The sequence below is a fragment of the Schistocerca americana genome, chromosome 2, assembly GCF_021461395.2.
Source record: "Schistocerca americana isolate TAMUIC-IGC-003095 chromosome 2, iqSchAmer2.1, whole genome shotgun sequence".
NCBI lineage: Eukaryota > Metazoa > Arthropoda > Insecta > Orthoptera > Acrididae > Schistocerca > Schistocerca americana.
Window position 1 is genome coordinate 524,773,822 of NC_060120.1, and position 19,682 is coordinate 524,793,503.

Sequence of the window (19,682 nt, forward strand, 5' to 3'; positions counted from 1 at the left end):
TGTCCCATTTAAAAATCCACTGGCGCTTGAATGGTGCACTGGGCACGGGTTACTTGAGGGCGTGCACTTTTACTGCAATCTGCGAGCTGCTGAGAGCACACTCTGCGGTAGAAACTCGTCTCTTCCTTGTTATCGGACAACGACTCCAGCGCCATTCACAAAGAGCATTAAAACTCCCTGTACTGGCCGATCGAGTGCAACAGCCATCGACATCCATCGCACAAAGTGACAATACAATGCATGCATTTTTGCATGTTTGCATTCAAGGTTCTGGCGGTTACATCGGTTATTACTGTATTAGCATGGTTGATCTTGTGCTTACATTGACGCCTGGTCTTGAAATGTCAATCAATTAAATTTGTTGCTCAGACAAATGTATTCCAGAAGAAACATTACTCATTGCTTGAGTGATAAGTAGGGGATTGTGGTATCTTTCTAGAGGTATCGTTTGAGCCTGGTTCTCGAAAATTTGTTAGTAGACTTCCTCTGGAGGTTTTCGTTTACCTTCTAAAGTCTACTAGTTCAGTCCCTCCAACATCTCAGTGACACCCTTCCGTGGGTCAAACAAGCCTATGACCATCCGTGCAGCCCTTCTTTGTATATGTTCAATATTTTCTGCTAGTCCTATTTTGTACAAGTCCTTCGAACTTAATAAATATTCTGAGATGGGACACGAAGTGATTTGTAAGTGATATTCTGTGTAGGATGATTGCATTTGATAAATTTAGGCAACATTGTCCGCGGGGCGCAGGGATCTGGTGCTAACTTTGATAAAAACAACAGTCGAGCTCGCAATAACATTTGTTTGTTACTACTAGTCTCGGCTTATGTTGAAGCCATCCTCAGACTTCTTGTGCACCCTACGGCTGTTGCTGGCGGCTCCTCGGTTTTTCAAGTGATAATCACTGTGTACGATCGTTTCATCATGCGAAAACCGAGGAACCGCCAGCAACAGCCGTAAGGGGCCCAAAAAATTTGAGGATGGCTTTAACATAAGCCGCCCACTAGCTCCGCAGTTGCTGAAGGCATTCAATGTACATATTTTGAAATAAAGAAAATTATATACTTACGTTATACGAGGTATTATTTTTGGTGGGTGACTGGAATTCGGTAGTCAGAAAAGGAAGAGAAGAAAAAGTGGCAGCGCGGAAAGAATGAAATGGGAAGCACTCTGGTAGATTGAAATTTTCACTGTGGAATTTTGCACAGTGTGCGCTGATATGAAACTTCCTGGCAGATAAAAACTGTGTGCTGGACCGACACTCGAACTCGGGACCTTTGCTTTTCGCAGGTAAGTACTCTACTATCTGAGTAGACCCTCCTCTTAGCTTTGCTTCCACCAGTACGTCGTTTCCTACCTTCCAAACTTCACCAGGCTGTTGTAAAGCCATATCTCCGCAATAGTCTTTCTTCCAGGTGTGCTACTACAGCAAGTTTCGCAGGGGAGCTTCTGTGAAGCATGGAAGGTAGGAAACGAGGTACTGGCGGAAGTAAAGCTGCGAGGAGGGGCCTTGAGTAGTGCATGGGCAGCTCACGTAATAGAACACTTGCTCTCTGAAGACAAAGGTCCCGAGTTCGTGTCTCCATCCGGCACACAGTTTTAATCTGCCAGGCAGTTTCATCCTGGTAATATGTTGCACAGAACATAATTTAATCCTCGATAATACTTGGATTAAGAATCATGAAAGGAAGTTCTGTACGCAGAAGAGACTTGCAGGCACTGCAAAGTTTCACATCCAATAAATAATGCTAAGATAAGGACTTATAAACCAGATCTCCAACAGGGAAGATGTGGACTCTGATCATAATTTATTGGTTTTGAACTGCAGACTGAAGTTGGAGAAATCTGAAAAAGGTAGGAAATTAAGGAGATGGGACCTTGGTAAAACGAAGCAACCGGAGGCTGGCATCTCATTGACTGGAATAGAGTTGTCTTCAGTAATGGTTTCCTCTTAGAAATGAACGCCATTGACCAGCGAACCGCGTCTGGAGACATTCCAGGCTGCTGTGGGATACCAATCTGCCTGTCGCTCGTCGTGTGACCGGACGACAAGGAGTGATGGTCTGGAGTGTGATTTCTTTGCAGAGCAGTATCCCTTTCGTTGTCATCCACGGCACAATTACATTTTGGTGCCCTTCGTCATCATGGGTTATATTTCAGCAAGATAACTCCCGCCCTTTCACAGCGAAAGTTTCTACTGCTTGTCTGCGTGCTTGCCAAGCCGTACCCTGACCAACCTGGAATCGAACTCGGGCGCAGTTCATGGGAGGCAAGCACGTTACAACCCAGCTAAGCAGGCAGACTGTGGAAAGGAGAAGCAGCTGTATGAATATCAAGAGCTTATATGGTAAACCAGTCGTAACGAAAGAAGGGAAAGTGAAAAGTGGAAGGAGTATATAGAGCTCCTATACAAGGGAGATGAAAGCAATATTATAGAAAGGGAACTGGATGTCAAGAATGATAGGGTGGATGATATGGTACTGCGAGAAGAATTTGACAGACATCTGAAAGACATAAGTCAAAAAAGGGCCCGGGGTTAGACACATCCCATTAGAACTACTGATAGCCTTTGGATAGACAACCATCACAAAACTCTTCCACCTGGTGTGTAAGTTGTATGAGACAGGCGAAATACCCTCATACGTCAAAAAGAATGTAGTAATTCCAATTCCAATGAAAGCAGTTGCTGACAGGTGTGAAAATTATCAAACTATCAGTTTAATAAGTCGTGGTTGCAAAATGTTGGCAAGAATTCTTTACGAAAGAATTGAATAACTGATAGAAGCTGACCTCAGGGAAGATCAATTTGGATTCGGGAAAAGTGTAGGGAAACATGAGGCTCTACAGACCATACGATTTATCTTAGATGACAATATAAGGAAAGACCAAGCTACATTTATAGCATTTGTAGACTCAGAGAAATCTTTCGACGATGTTGAGTGGAATACTCTCTTTGTAATTCTGAAAGTAGCCGGGGGTAAAATATTTCGAGTGAAGGGCTATTTACAGCTTGTACAGAAGCCAGACGGCAGTTGTAAGAGTCGAGGAGTAGGAATGAGATTCAGTGGTTGAAAAGAGAGTGAGGCAGGTTTGAAGCCTACCCCAAATGTTATTCCATATGTACATTAAACAAGCAGTAAAGGAAATCAGAGAAAAATGTGGAATAGGAATCGAAGATTAGGGAGAGGAAATAAAAATTTCGAGTTTTGCCGACGGCACTGTAATTCTGTCGGAGAGAGCAAAGGATTTGAGAGAGCAGTTGAACGTAATGGAAATTGTCTTGGAAGGTGGGGGTAACATGAACATAAACAAAAGCAAAACAAAGGTAATGGAATATAGTAGAATTAAATCAGGTGATGCGAAGTGAACGAGATTAGGAAACGAGACACTTAAAGTAGTAGATCAGGTCTGCTATTTTGGCAGCAAAATAACTGATGATGGCTAAAGTAGAGAGGATATAAAATATAGACTGGCAATGGCAAGAAAAGCATCTCTGAAGAAGAGAAATTTGCTAACACCGAATATAGATTTAAGTGTCTTTTTTGAAGGTACTTGTATAGAGTGTAGCCATATATAGTAGAGAAACATGAGCAATAAACATTTCAGATAAAAAGAGAAACATACGAGGGTTGTCCAGAAAGTAAGTTCCGATCGGTCGCGAAATGGAAACCACTGGGAAAATCTGGTGAAGCTTTGTATAGATGTGTTGGGCAGTGTCTGTACTGCCCGTCGATTGTGTCGCGTCGCTCTTTTCAGTTCTGAGTGAACAGTGAGCATGCAAAGATGCGTAGGGAATAGCGTCTCCCGCCAAGTATGAGTTCCTGGTTAGAGATTTCGCCTATGTCATCCACCTCGCGTAACACAACTGTCGAGCTGTTTCTTCTTCATGCCAATTCTCGGCCGCACACTGCAGGCACAATGAAGACGCTCCTGCAGCGTTTCCGACGAGATGTGTTTGATCACCCACAATGCAGTCCGTAATTGGCTACCCCTGAGTCTCATCTCTGCTCACAAGAACCGCTGGCTATGAAGACAAAATTTTTCCACAGACAACGAGCCGCAGACCAGTGCAGATAATTGGCCTAAAGCACGGGCGGCTGCTTTCTATGATGAGGATATTGAAATTTGATGTAACACTACGACAATACTCGAAGTTGGAGCTGCGAATATGTAGAGAAGTAGGTGGAAGGTGTACCTAACTGTTGTAAATAAAACGTTTCTGGTTTTCGTTGTGGTTTCCATTTCGCGACCGATCGGAACTTACTTTCTGGACAACCCTCGTAGCTTGCGAAATCTGTGCCTCAGAAGAATGGTGAATATTAGATGGGTCGATCATGTAACTGAAGATGAGATACTGAACAGAATTCGGAAGGAGAGAAATTTGTGGCACAACTTGGCCAAAGAAGGGGATCGGTTGATAGGACACATTCTGAGACGTCAATGGATCACCAACTTAGTATTAGAGGGATGTGTCGGGGATAAATATCTTAGGGGAGGCCAAGAGAGGCATATAGTAAGGAGAATCAGAAATGCGTAGGTTTCAATAGTTACTGGGAGATGAGGAGGCTCGCACAGAATAGAGTAGTGTGGAGAGCTGCACCAAACCAGTACTTGGACTAAAGACCAAAACAACAACAAGAACAGCAGCAACAACAACGGTTTTGAGCATTAATTACCTTTGAGGTTGGACGTAGCGAGTTGACTTTAGTCAAGAAGGCCTTTAAAACGGATAAGACGTCAGTATCAACACGTCATTGAGTTTGGACCAGGTTACTGCAGAATGAGCTGGAATGTAGCCACTGTACGTGATTGCTGGCAACGGTGGTGACGAAAGCGCACAGTTCTGCCTCTGTGTCAGTGATGACCGTCTGTTGGTTAGAGAAAGGCTACCTGAGGGCCTGGAAGCCACCTTTCTGAATGCCAGGCACAGCGAAACTACACCTGCAGCTATGATCTAGGGTGCCATTACATATGACACCAGAAGCACTCTCTCATTATCCCATACACCCTCACGAAACATTTGTATGTCAGTCTCGTGATTAGACATGTTGTGCTGCCATTCATGAACAGCATTCCAGGGGTGTTTTCAACACGATAACGCTCCCTCACATAGTTAGTTAGTTACGTGTTCCATTCATCAATAACACGGAAAACCGTTATGATGCGGAATGTGTCAAATGCACAAGAAATTCGCACAGGAAACAAGTTTTTTTTCTTTTCTTTGTTTACATTATAGTGTTATACCTAAATATTTCTATTATCTATCCCATTCCTTTAAATTGCACAAGATGCATACATTATATCTCCAGATTTATTTACTCATATTCAAGAAATCATCTATAGTATAGAAGGAGTTGTCAAGGAGGTATGCATTCAATTAGTTTTTGAAACTATTACGGCTGTCTGTCAGACATTTTATTTCATCTGTTAATTTATCAAAAAGTTTTATAGCCGCATATTTCACCCCTTTCTGTGTCAAATATAGGTTATGTAAAGGATAGTGTAGGTCTTTCTTTTTTCTGGTATTGTAACCAAGAATGTCGCTGTTTATTTTAAACTGGTCCATGTTGCTGAGAAAAAATTTCATTACTGAGTAAATGTACTGTGAAGAAGTTGTAAGAATTCCTAACCTTTTGAACAGATGCCTACACGATGTACGACTATGAACCCCACACATTATTCTAACTACTTTCTTTTGAGCAGTGAATACCTTTTGCCTAAGTGTTGAGTTGCCCCAGAATATAGTTCCGTATGACATCAGAGAGTGGAAGTATGCAAAGTATGTTAGCTTACTAATTTCTACATCCTCAGAATTGGCAATTATTCTGATTGAAAAAGTTGTTGAACCTAGTCGCTTTAGCAGATCCAAAATATGAATTTTCCAATTAAAATTCTCATCTACATGTACACCCAAAAACGTAGTATGCTCTACTCTGGCAGCTGACTTCTTTTGATGTGTTATGTTCTTTGAAGGAATTATACTTTTTGCAACAGAAAATTGGATGTAATGTGTTTTTTCAAAGTTCAGAGCAAGTCCAGAAAACCAATCAATAACTATTCCAAAGACATTTGTATAATTTTCTATCGGACTTTCTTTTACTGGATTAATAATTATGCTTGTATCATCAGCAAACAGTGTCAGATCAGCATCTTGTTTCACATAAGATGGGAGGTCATTCACATATATCAAGAACAGGAGGGGACACCTGATCGAACCTTGTGGAACACCTCATGTAATTTCACCAAAGTTAGATGAAGTGGCAAACTCCTTTGAATCACTTAAGCATGTAAAGAGACCTTTTGCTTCTTATTCTGTAGATATGACTTAAACCACTCATATGCTGTTCCATTGACACCATAGAATTGTAATTTATCTAACATAATGTCATGGTGTGCACAATCAAATGCTCTGGATAAGTCACAGAATATTCCTACTGGTGATATTTTACTATTTAAAGACTCTACTATGTGGACAGTGAAATTGTATATTGCTGTCTCAGTGGAACAGTACTTCTGAAATCTGAACTGTGATTTACTAAGCATCTCATTACTATTGAGATGGCTAACCACTCTTGAGTACATTACTTTCTCAAAGATTTTGGAAAATGCTGTAAGCAAGGATACTGGCCAGTAAATATTGACATCTGGGGTTTCCCTCTTTTTATAGAGAGGCTTGACAATGGCATATTTTAACCTGTCTTGAAAAATGCCCTGAGTCAGTGATGCATTACATATGTGACTCAAAACATCAGCTGTAATTGTTCCACATAGTTTTAATAACTTGTTAGAGATATCATCTACTCCAACAGAACATTTATTTTTCAAAGATTTAGTAATTTTCGTTATTTCACAAGAGGTTGTTACATGAAACTTAATGTGACTAAAATTTTTCAACACTGACTCTTCCATGTACTGCCTGGCAATTTCTTTTGAACTATTTTCATCAATTTTTTCTCCTACACTTAAAAAGTGATTGTTAAATACATTGGCTACCTGTGTACTGTTGGTTAAGATGGTCTCATTCTCTTTAACAGTAATACTACCTATCCCGGTGGTTACTTTTCCTGTCTCCCTTCTAACAACATTCCGTACTGATTTGATTTTATTGCTGGAGTTGCTAATTTCTTCTCTAACATACATATTTCTTGATTTCCTTATAACTTTTCTCAGTATGTTACAATAATTTTTATAGTGTACAACTACTTCTGGATCTTTACTATTTCTTGCTGTCTCACACAGTTTTTTTTTTGAAGACACTTTAATACCTGTAGTAATCCAAGGTTTCCTTGAAAAGTTTGTGGTGTTACAGTTAGTAATTTTCTTTGGAAAACCATGTTAAAAAGGGATACAAATTTATCAAGAAATATGCTGCATTTATCTTTAGCATTTGGCTCATTATATACATCTTCCCAGTTTACATTTCCTAAACTATCTCTAAAGTGATCTATAGATACCGGGTTGAGCACCCTCACACTTATACTTAATGGTTTCTGAAGTGTACAGCCTGTTAGGTTTTGGAAGTTAATCAGCTGTGCATCATGGTCAGATAATCCGTTTACCATAGGCAAAGTGTGTGCTTGTTCTAGATCCTCTTGCTGTACAAACACATTATCTATTAGAGTACTACTGTCCTGAGCTATACGTGTAGGGAAACTGATCACTGTTTCTAGGTTATATGTTGTTATAACACTTCTAGTTTACTTTTCCTATCAGAATTGCGTAGAAAGTTAACATTGAAATCACCACACTACTTCTTTTTGGCTGACAGACAGCATAATAGGGAATCAAACTTTTTTATGAAAGCTCCCAATCTCCTAGTGGAGACCTGTACACTGTTGCTAATATCAACACAACATTATCTAGCTGAAGTTCACAAGCACAAACCTCAAAGTGCTGATCAACACAAAATTAGCTTACTTCAACAGTTCTGTATTTATACCCTTGTTTTATAGAAATGGCAACTCCACCTTTATCCATACTAGATCTACAAGTGAAAGATGCCAAATTATACCCATTTATACTGACATTTTCCGTCCCTACAGTTACGTGATGCTCAGACAGACAAAGTATATCAATCTCATTCTTAGTTTTTAGATCATCTAAACACATTATCAGCTCATCTACTTTATTTTTTATTCCCCTGATATTTTGGTGAAGTAAGTTGATACCACCCTTAGCTTTATCCCTACTTGCTGTGTATGAAGTTTCTTTTCTTCTATTTTCCTTGATTGTTGTCTGTCTGGAAATTGGCTTTAACCTAAAAAACCTGTCTGCCTGGTCCCATAACCACAGGGATCACCCCTTGTGTGACTATGGCCGTTAGTTTAACCCAACATTCTCTATGGAGTATCGACATGTGGCATTGGCCTGCTCGATCAGCAGATCTGTCCCCACCCGAGCACATATGTGTCATCATTGGACAATAACTCCAGCGTTATTCACAAATAGTGTTACCAGATCCCGTGTAAACCGACCAAGTACAACAGGCATGGTACTCCGCTGCACAACTAAAATCTGACACCTGTACAGCACAATGCATGCATGTTTGTGTATTTGCATTCAACATCCTATCGGTTACACTGGTTATTAATGTACCTGCATTTCAACTTGCAATGGCTTTCTTCGAGTATACCTTAACCTGTTCATCACTTAAATATGTTACATAGATAAATGTATTCCAATAATTTCACTAGTCTGTATTAATTACTTCTTGGTGTTGGGATGTATTTCCCCATCAGTTTACATAGGAGATTCGAAGAAAGTAAGAAATAAAAAAAAGATGCAGAAGACTTTCTTTCCTACCCATACCTATTTCGACTTTTCACTTTCTGTCTGACAGCCCCACGTGGACTGCAGCCTGAGAGATGGGTCAGAACTCCTTCAGAGTTAACATTACAGTCGGAGAGGTAAGGTAATGTCAAAGTGAGCCAGGTAAGTCAGGAAACAGATACTGAGAACTGAATACTTACACAGAGCTGTGTGTGTCAGGTTTTCAACCCATGCACATATAGCGCAGCTCAAAATAGGAGGAAAAAAAAGAACGCCACTTACCATGTGTTCGAAAGCGAGGGGAATGAACAGGTGTGAGAGATACGTCACACCGAGGGAGAGCAGCTGCGCGGACTCTCGCCTGTAGCTGGAGTAGCGTTCCAGGAACCCTGCAGGAGGAGGAGAAAGGCGACATACCAGTGAATAATCCAGCGCATCCACTTTCTGTTAAAGCACAACTTTCACTTCCTGCCTTAACCAGCTTACAGACTGTAAAACTGTAGAACTTTTGAAACTACATACATGTCGGAAGTGTTTAGAGTTGCAACGCAGACACCTTTACGAAACTCATACTCCAGTATTTTTTGTGTCTATGGGCTATTTTTATCGCATCATCCTTATGCGAGCTTATTCTCAGTATTTTCAGTCCAGCAAAATGACATCACTACAGATGGTATTTGGTGGTACGCGTGGTACATGATACAGGTGTTGTGTGTTTCTAATGCTAGTAGGGGCACAGCACAACAAATATTGTCGAGAGTATGTGCATGTGTAGTTTGTTGACGCCTTTCCGACGCTGAGGTACGTCGAATCTTTGGCGTGAGGGACTTGATAACGTCATACCGAAATATCACAAGTACAGTTGGCTGCAGTATATTGATGGCAGAGCATGTGGCGACATGATGGACTGAGGACAAGAGTGTGGCAAGAAGACCACCAACCGACAGGAAGCGATTCATGGAACCTGGTTTGAGATGTGGATTTGCCATGTAGCTTTTACCACTGACAACAGAGACTTGGATCGAGCAGACCCAGTGTCGACTGGGACATGGTGTGATATTCATCGACGGGAATGACTTTCTGTTTGTGGTAGTAAGCCTGGCGCTGCTTTTTCTTCAGACGACCTTCTGAAAAGTCTCAGGAAGCGGTGATACTCGACATACATATCTCTCCAATACATGGTATCATCGTTTGGGAAGCTACTGATATGTCAGCAGAACTCATTTCTAAATTGCTGAAGGGGGCTGTATACTCGCCACTATATAGCAAAATGGTAAACTCTGATGTCATACCCGTTGTGTGCATGGTACCAAGTGGCATATTTCAGCGGAATACCACACGAACTTATACTTTACAGACATCTAGAGGAATGCACGAATCCGTGAATAGCAAGCCGTGTCCCCTGATTTGTCAGCCACAGAGCATGTCGGAGTTGGGGCAGGAAGACGTATACCATCATAAAAGCCGCTGTCAGCAATGCTCATGCTTTGCATGCTTCACCGCAAGTGCAAGACTGAACATACAGACTAACAAGATAATTGCAAGACGAGGTCAACGGAGTGTACTCAAGAGGATGAGTGGAGCCTTCAACACCACATCACTAGAGACACGCTGCATTGTGATGGGGACTTAAGAACGGCAAGCTCGATAAATTCACCGAGATTACAGGAATCATCATCACAAAGAAAACACAAATGAAACAATGGCGGATTCAAACATGACAGAGAGAGTGCAAGGCATTCGACAAGGGTCGCCAAGCTCACTCTTTCTTCCCTAACGTACGCGAAATGTTGCAACTAAAACACGTCGACCCAAGCCAGAGGATGGTCCATTTCCTGACCGGCAACTAACTAACACTGAAATATGCATTTGTGGAGAAACTGGGACACCAGAACGCATCGTACTGATGTAACACGGTAGCACATGTGGGACCTATATAGAACGATAATGACATCGCCAGAATAATATGTAATCCCGTAGCTGATAGTGTATCGAACACATTGTACGAAGAATACAAGCGCCAAAACCTATATGTAAGGAGGCTTACACAAGCACAAAAACACAACAAACCACGTCGGAGGACGCAAGCACGACCATAGATTCCTAAACTGAGGAATAAAGCAACACACTAAGGTTGAATATGATTAAAATGGGATCAAGACGTAAGGGACCCAAACCAACAACACACGACTCTATACGTCATAACAGAGCCACGAACAACACAACAGGTAGTAACAATCATAAAACAAACAAAGCACTGACAGAATGAGTGACACCACATAAAAGGACTTTAGTAAAAAGGCAAACGTCGTTTGGGAGGAAAAGGCACGAAAGAATTTTTGTTCCGAGGCTCCTCCTTCCCAACGACGCACTGCATGTTGTGTATAGTATACTGTACACAAGCAGTAATGTATTATACGTTTTGTTATGTGTAGGCAGAAGTATATTCTGTTCTTTATGTAAAGCTACAACCAATGTTTTTTATACATCAGATGTATTTTCTGTATAAACCATGTATAAAACCAAAAATCTAATGGGTTAAGTTATTTAAGGATTACTGCACTCAAGAGACACTGAACTACATTCTATTTCTACTACTAAATTTACAACCAGACGTTTATTCTTCATGTAAAACTAAAATTCATGTACCCCATGTATCAAATGCTAGATCAGTATATAATCTGTATACCACCAGGTGTGTATGTATGTAAGGTATCACAAATAATATACCACAATTACCAACAATTATACAAAAGTCTACTGAATATAATACAGTGTCCCAACGTGCAACTCCCCATGTATCTACACACACGAACACAAAAAACCCACAACAACGGCATCTCTGATGTGATCAACCAACAAGCTACTTAGCCTATATTAACACATCCAAATGTAGCATATCACTTCTCCCTACGTGTTGTACCTTATTTTTAACAAACTCATTGTATGACATTTTTTCGACTTTTGCATTATATAAATTATATTTTCTTCAACTAGGCAGAAACGACTTTGGCAGTCCTAAAGCATTAAATTCTCTGCAAAAGTAGAAAATTTTTTATGTACTTTGTTATTTATGTTATTTAAAATAGCTTTAACAAATGCGTACCAATAACACTGTAAAAATATGAGCTCTTTGCTATTAGATTTAGCAGCCCTCGATCGACCTTAGATTTCGAGGTGGAGGGTACTCTGTGCTGTTAATGAAATAAATAAATGAGTGCTCATCAACAGACACAGCATGTGTTTCAAAATCGCAACTAATCCTTCAAGACGATACTCAAAAAGCATTTCTTATTTTCATAGTCCATACGAAATGAATGTTGAACCATGTAGTACCCATAATACATTCAAAAAAAAAAAAAATATCAAGCCGGACCACGAGGTTATATATTCTTAGTCCATACGAAATGAATGTTGAACCATGTAGTACCCATAATACATTCAAACAAAAAGAATATCAAGACGGACCACGAGGTTATAAATTCTTATTTATATCGACGGAAGATGCGAAATTGTAACTTTGGCGGCCGGCGGATGAATGTGTGTCACTGCAGCGCTGTTTCACCGCCCAGATGGTAAGAATAGTAAACAGCGGACATGACGATACGAGGGCATAAAGTTTTTTAAGAATTTATTTCTGTACAGGCAGGACGGGGTGAACCATGGCAGAATACAGCTTCCAGAAGGATGCGTCGACTTAGGGAGGCGACAGAATGTGAGGACCGAGCAATCGTCAGAAGCACTCAGAGCCCCGGATTCGTCGTTATCATCGATCCTACGCGCTTCTCGCGCTTCAGTGACCACATCTAAGCACTAAATAGGCGGCTCACAGAAATGGGCCTGAGCTCACGGCACCCGTTAGGCCGACTAACACTGACAGTTCACCGACAAGCCCACTTGCAGTGGTGTCGGGCATATTAGACCTGGAATCTCATTCACTGGAGTAGAACTGACTTCAGTGGTGAGTCCCGTTTCCAGCTGAGACCTTATGACCAGCAAGGATGTATCTGGGTACCAAGCAGACTGTCGGCCGCCATACGGCCCACAGTCAGTAGTGATTTCCTGCGGTGCCACTTCATTTCGTAGGAGGACCCATTTGGTTGTCCTTCGTGGCATCCTTATAGCACGGCTCTATGTCGGCGCCCCGTTGTGCTGCGCATCATGGCAAGCCACATGCCTTACAGTTCAGAAAGATAGTGCTCGCACGCACACAGCGAGAAATTCTACTGCTTGTCTTCGTCCTTGTCAAACGCTGCCTTGGCCAGCAAGTTCTCTGGACCTCTCTCTCTAATTGAGAACGCTTAGAGCATAATGTGCAGGCACCTTCAAACACCTCGGAAGTTTGACGATGTAACGCGCCAGTTGGGCAGAATTTGGTGTGAAATCCGTCGCGAGCACATCCAACAACTCTATCAGTCAATGCGGAGCCAAATAACTGCTTGCATGAGGGCCAGAGGTGGACTAACGCCTTTCACACAATTTGTAAAGCTCTTTATCTTGAATTAATCATCCAGTTTTTATGAAATTGTAATCATTTGTTTATCTGAACGTGTACATAAGCTCTACCGATTTCCGTACCATTCGGAGAATTCATTCGTGGTGCGTCGTTTTTTTTTTTTTTTACTTATTTTAATTTTTTTAACACGTGGCATTACAGCAACTGTGTGTCCTAACAGTGTCATAAAGATGGTCTTCGATCTCGATTCAATTCTCTCCGCATTGCTGCCATGCCTTTTATTAGTACATATACCGAATACGTTTTGATCGAAACGTGTATTTTTCATACTGTTTGTTGGATTGAAACCTATATACAATATTTTTTTTATGAACATCCTTCAGTACCTGCAGTTAGATGTAAGAGACGACTAGAAAACTGTCACCTTCGTAGTTAAAAAATAACAAACAGGGAAAGAGTTTACGCTTTTAGGAGACCTCATGGAAATGCCGTGTAACTCTGTCTCTAGCCTCTCTTCCTAATGACCTCAACTGGGAGAGCAAGAGAACACGTAAGAATCTTCGTATATGCTATAATCAGCCGGATGCGCTCGATATTGTTCCTCATGAAACTAAAGCTATCTAAGACAGAAGTGGCTGAAAACTTTCAAGTACAAGCGGTGAGCCTCGATCTGTCATCTGCCTTGTTAACGAAACTACCCGTAAAGGTCAGAAGACTCAACAAGAATCAATGGCATGAGTATGCTGAAGGCAGTAGAAACCATGGCATTAAAGACAGGTAATGTAATCCACAGAATATGTGTCCTGTGATTGAAAATGTTTCATGAATGTCTCCATTGGCAGAAGATTCCGGATTTGTCTTCCTCTGGTATTTGCAGGTGGGCACTGCAGAGTGAGAGGTGACCGCAACACGAAAACTGCGTAAACCAAAAGCAGTCGAAGCGTGGAGTGACGGAAATCAGAACGTGGTAGGTCAGGTAGAATATCTCAAGACGTAAATACCAAGGCTCAAACTATAACTACTGAGGGTCAGTGAAATGAAATGGAAAGAAAAGGATTTCTCGTCAGCAGAATATGGGCTAATATCAAGCTGAAAAAGAAGAGATGTATGTAGGGGTCGTCATCAATGGGAAGGAGGAGCAGAGAATATGTTTCTGTGAACAAAGGGTGCTCTGACTACTACGGGACTTCACATCTGAGGTCATCAGTCCCCTAGAACTTAGAACTACTTAAACCTAACTAACCTAGGGACATCACACACATCCATGCCCGAGGCAGGATTCGAACCTGCGACCGTAGTGGTCGCGTGGTTCCACACTGAAGCGCCTAGAACCGCTCAGCCACACCGGCAGGCTTCTGTGAACAGCTCGGTGATAGGATTATTCTCATCAGAATCGACAACAAACCAACCACAACAACAATAGGTCAAGAATACATCTCGACGTTACGGGCATAGGGTATTTCGGTAATGAATTCAGTTTAAGAGCAATGGACATCTCTAAAAAAGGGAATAACATCACTGGACAGACAAAATAGGTATACGGATGGCAGCAGCGAGGACAGCTTGGATAACAGAAAAAATACTTCAATCGACCAAATAAAGAAGAAGAATTCAGCACAAGTGGCTTAGGAATGAAATAAATAAGAAGTACAGGGAAGACAAAGTGTAAAGACAACTGAAATAATATGGGAAAATATCATCCACTCAGTCCTTAAGATAGCAGGGGCAAATAAGTGCTAGGACTTTTATCACAATCAGCTTAGCAGTTCATGCATCCTAGTTGCCGACAGGTTTAATTTACAAAAGAGGGAAAAGAAAACTGAGGAAGTTCTAGAACACGATCAGTTACGTTTTAGGAAAGATAAAGGTACCATAGAGACAGAGGCTGTGATCGATTATTAAAGCAAGACTTACGAGAGATCAAGTCAGGTTCAGAGGATTTGCCAACGTAGGAAAATCAAATGACAGTTTAAAATACTGCAAGATGTTAGAAAATCTCAGGATCGTAGGTGTAAGCTACAGGAAAAGTCGGTAATATTTCATTTTTCCAAGTAACAAGAAGAAAAAAAAATGGGAATCGTAGACCAACAACCAAGTTTTCACATTAGAAAGGGAGTAACAGGAGAATGTAATCTTTCACACAGTACATCGAAGAATAAGATTGACTGAAGATATTGCTATCCTGATTGAAAGCCAAGAATATCTGTAGAACTTGTTGACTGGAATGAACAGTCTAATGAACACACAGGATGATCCGATAGGAAACTGAAGATAAGAAAAGGAGAAAACTCTACAACCCCTTCAATTAATAAATCGGTCAAAATAAAAGTGCCAGAATTGACACATCTGATAAACTTAACATAAAAATTTTGGGCGAGGTAGTGAATGAAGTAAAGGAATTCTGCTACCCTGAAAGCATAAAACTCATAACGGAAATATTGAGGAAGACATAAAAACCAGACTAGAACAGGCAGGCGAAGTGGCATTCTCGCCCAAAACCCAAAACAAATCCACTATTATCAAACATTAGCTCTAATTTGAGGGCAAAATTTGGGACACAGGATTGTATGAAAGTGAAAAGAAGAAACTCGAGGCGTTCGAGATGTAGTGCTGTGGAAGCAATCTGAAAAATAGGTGGACTGATCAAAGAAGACATAAGGCGGTTTTCCGCAGAATCGGTGAAGAATGGAACATAGGGAAAACGCCGACAAGAAGAAAGAACAGCATTTTTTTCTTGCTCTTCCAGTCTTATTCTTGTTTTTCTGAAGTATTGCTTCCATCACGAACCGCAACCTCAGAACCGCCTCTGTAATTCATTTACATATTTACATATTCTCACATATTCTCAATCTTCTTTTCGATTGCCAGGAACTTGGATACATGAGCTGTTACGCTGATTGTGCGACAGTTCGCACAACTGCCCTTGCTACCTTCATGGTAATGCGATTATATTTTTCAGAAAGTGTGAGGTGTATCTCCAAACTCATACAACGTAGATTCTACACTCAACTTCAATCATTGTCTGGCTGCCACTTCGACTAATGATTTCAGAAAATTTTTATCTATCCCGTCCACCTTATCTGACCGCAGGTCTTCCAACGTTGTTTTAAGCTCTAACTACTTGGATCACCTATGTTTTCCACTGCAGCTCCAGTTTCTTTTCAGTGACGTCAACAGACAAGCCTTTCCCCTCGAGGATGCCTTCAGTGTATTGTACACACCTATCCATTCTTTTATCTGTTGATCAGTGGAATTAACTTTGCAGCCTCAAAGTTGATGCCCTTGCTTTAAATTTAACCAAATGTTCCATTGACTTTTCGTTACAATGAATCAGTCCTCCCGACGAACACATCTTATTATAATTCTTCACATATTTCCAGCAACCATTTCTCTTTGTGTTCCTTGTACTTCCTATTTATTTCGTTCCTAAGGGATTACATTGTTGTATTCCTCCATTTTCTTGAATATTTGTATACTTTCTTATTTTGTCAATCAGTTGAAGTCCTTTTTATGTTACTCAAGACCTCTTCGCTGTTACCTACCTTATATCTACATTTGTCTGTGTAATTTCTCTGACTGCCCTTTTTACTGATGTCTGTTCTCTTCAAATGAATTGCCTATTGTGCAATTCATTAACGTAATATCTACAGCCTTGGATAAATTACAGCACACCACATCATATGCCCAGCACTTCAGTATCTCACTTCATCCACATTGGTTCTTGTGGACCATTCTCTTAAGCTTCAGTCCACTATTCATCATAACTAAGTTGTAATTCGATTTTACGAGGACTATTCGTTCATTGAGGTCCGATCGGTGGTGAAATGGAAACCACAGTGAAAATCCAAGAAAGTTTGCACAGACGTGTTGAGCAGTGTTTCTGGTATGCCCTTCGATCATATCTTGTATGTCCTTTCATCTCTGTACGTAAAGATGCCTAGAGAATGATCTCTCCCCATGTGTGAGAGCATGCTGAGAGATTTCGCCTGGTATCCTGCAGCTCACATAACGTAACTGTCATACAATTCCTTCTTCATGACAGTTCTCGGCCGTACACTGCAGAGGCAGTGAGGAGGGATATGAAGATAACATTTTTGCACACATAACGAGCTGCAGACCGACGCAGAGAATTGTCGAGAAGAACAGGCAGCTGCCTTCTATGACAAGGGTATTGGAAAGTTAGTACAATGCTACGACAATGTCTAAGCCGTGGTTTCCATTTTGTGACCGACAGGACCACAGTAAAATAGCACTGGATACACCTTACAATCAAATATCTGATTTCGGAGTCTCTGTGTGGTCATGATGCAATCAGTGTTGAATTTTCCCATATCTCGGGCCTCTTCTAATCACACGGCCCATGGGGAAGCTTTCGATACTTAGCGACAGTTCCAAGTTAAAACAAAGAGTGACAATGAGAAAGATAGACTCGCCCTTCGTTCCTCTCAGCTCAAAGGCTAAGCCCAGTGCGGTATCGTTCTTGTTCTGCTGGCAGCCATAACTTAATGCAGCTGCGTACATAAAATTTTGATATTATTATAATGGAGTAATATGTTACTAGAATGGCGTAGAAATACTAGAAAGTAACGAATCCTGATTTTGCAAATCGTTAGATAAGTAATTTCTCCGAAATCGATGTTTTGGGATGTTTGACATCCGCATGAATTAAAAAAACATGGGGTTAACATTTTGGTAGTACGTGTATTTTGACTAAAAATGATATTACAGAACATTTCTTAAGCTTCATATATTCATTCCTGTACCTGTTATTATTATTATTGCTATTATTACTATAATTACTATTACTTCTATTACGAGTATTGTTATTATTATTATAACTATATACTGTTGATGTACTATACATGTTGTAATGTTCAATCCCTAAGGATGTCTGCTTAGATGTAAGAGAGAACATAAATGCCCTAATTTGACCATGTGAAATAAATAAATAAATAAACAAGAGAATCAAAATTTTCGAAATTCAATGTGGTTTGGAATCCACGTTTACCATTGCGTAGTGGCGCAGGGTCTATTCTTACTTTCTTGCAATTCATGTTTTCTGATCTATTGGGGTTTGCATTGGTAGTGGATCCATGTACTCTCCGTAGCGTGTGTTTAAAAGGTAGGTCTCAATAAACCTCCAGATGGGCTACTCAGGGCACCAGATGGCCTCAAATCTCCAGAAATTTCGAAAGAACGCCTTCTGGAGCTGTGCGTTGAAGTTTTGAAAACATGCAGCCTAGACGGCATCGCATAGTGTAGCAATTTCGTAGCCCATTCTTGTTCTCCATCTTCATTCAGAGCGTGCGGTGGACATTCCTGTCTTTCCAGACGACAGTCCCTAGCTTGACGACTACTCAGACGTCCTATAACGCATCCAATGGTTCGCTTAATCACACGGTTATAGTCTCACAGGAAATGTGACGGTCTGGAGCGTGAAGCACAACAGCCAACATCCTCGCAATTTGGTGTCTGTGCGGGATCTGATGAGTGGCTACTGGGTGTGGCACACCTGGAGAAACTTGTGGACACTCTCTTCCTCCCCGAACTCAGTTATCTAGGCTACAGGCAGTGAACTGTGCAGTAGTAGCGTCATCTTGCCCGCGGGCGACTAACTCTTTGTCTGACGTGCTTATCTGACATCAGCTGAAAATTGTTGTCAGAGTTCGTGTTCATTAGTAAGCATAATAAATGCTTTCGTCCGATTCGCTTATTACTTACTTCTACGACAGTAGTTTTCTATGAATTTTGACACTGTTGTGTGCGCCGACACAGTAATGTCATGTATGTATACATTATCTCAGGAGAGGTTTTCTTGATGGCGTGCCTTACTGAGAACATTGCGCGGTATTTAACAACATAAAACTTACCTAAAAGATACTCACCAGTTTTGTTCAAGTGTCGGACAGAAAACTTAATTTGTCGTCGGTAATAGCACCATCTCCTGACGATTATGGCTCTTGTGATGCGCCGAACAGTGTGCATTAAAGGGGAAAGAATACTGTCCCTCAGATGATCATTTGGCAGCGTTCCCAAGTTCCATTCCACGTCGTTCAACCTTTCAAAAGAAAATGGAATCAGCTGACATAATAAATGATATTATGAAACAGGACTGTATTTTCTGGAACAAAATAGAGAAAGCTAAACTCAACTGCCCCTTCCACAGTGTTTATTGTTTGCACTGAAAGAGTTCCAGGGCATTAAGGATTAAGCAAGGTATTGGTCTGAGTTATTCCGGTGTAAATTATGAAGGGTATGCTAGTCTGTTGACACATTTTTGTAAACGGAGCAGCCTCTGCTGAAATCAAAAACGCCTGTGCACACATCCAAACTTCTGACAGGACTAGAACATGGTCTAGTACAGGAGTATCATTATAGCCCTGTCTCTTTACACAACATACAGATATTCATACGCAATATATTCCCAGGGTAATGTCTAAATCTGAGAATCAGATC

At 40.9% G+C, this 19,682-nt stretch overlaps 1 protein-coding gene across 1 annotated transcript in view; it reads right to left on the bottom strand.

Annotated features, from left to right (window-relative positions):
• LOC124595394 overlaps positions 1-19,270 on the bottom strand; it is a 43,958-nt gene extending 24,688 nt beyond the window's left edge. The window contains exons 1-2 of the mRNA XM_047134118.1: positions 19,112-19,270; positions 9,053-9,159 (exon numbers count right to left, since the gene is read on the bottom strand). Of these exons, the coding sequence (XP_046990074.1) occupies positions 9,053-9,159; positions 19,112-19,211 (207 nt within the window). The 5' untranslated portion in view covers positions 19,212-19,270. The remainder of the gene's footprint in view (positions 1-9,052; positions 9,160-19,111) is intronic.
• Between the last annotated feature and the right edge of the window lie 412 nt (positions 19,271-19,682).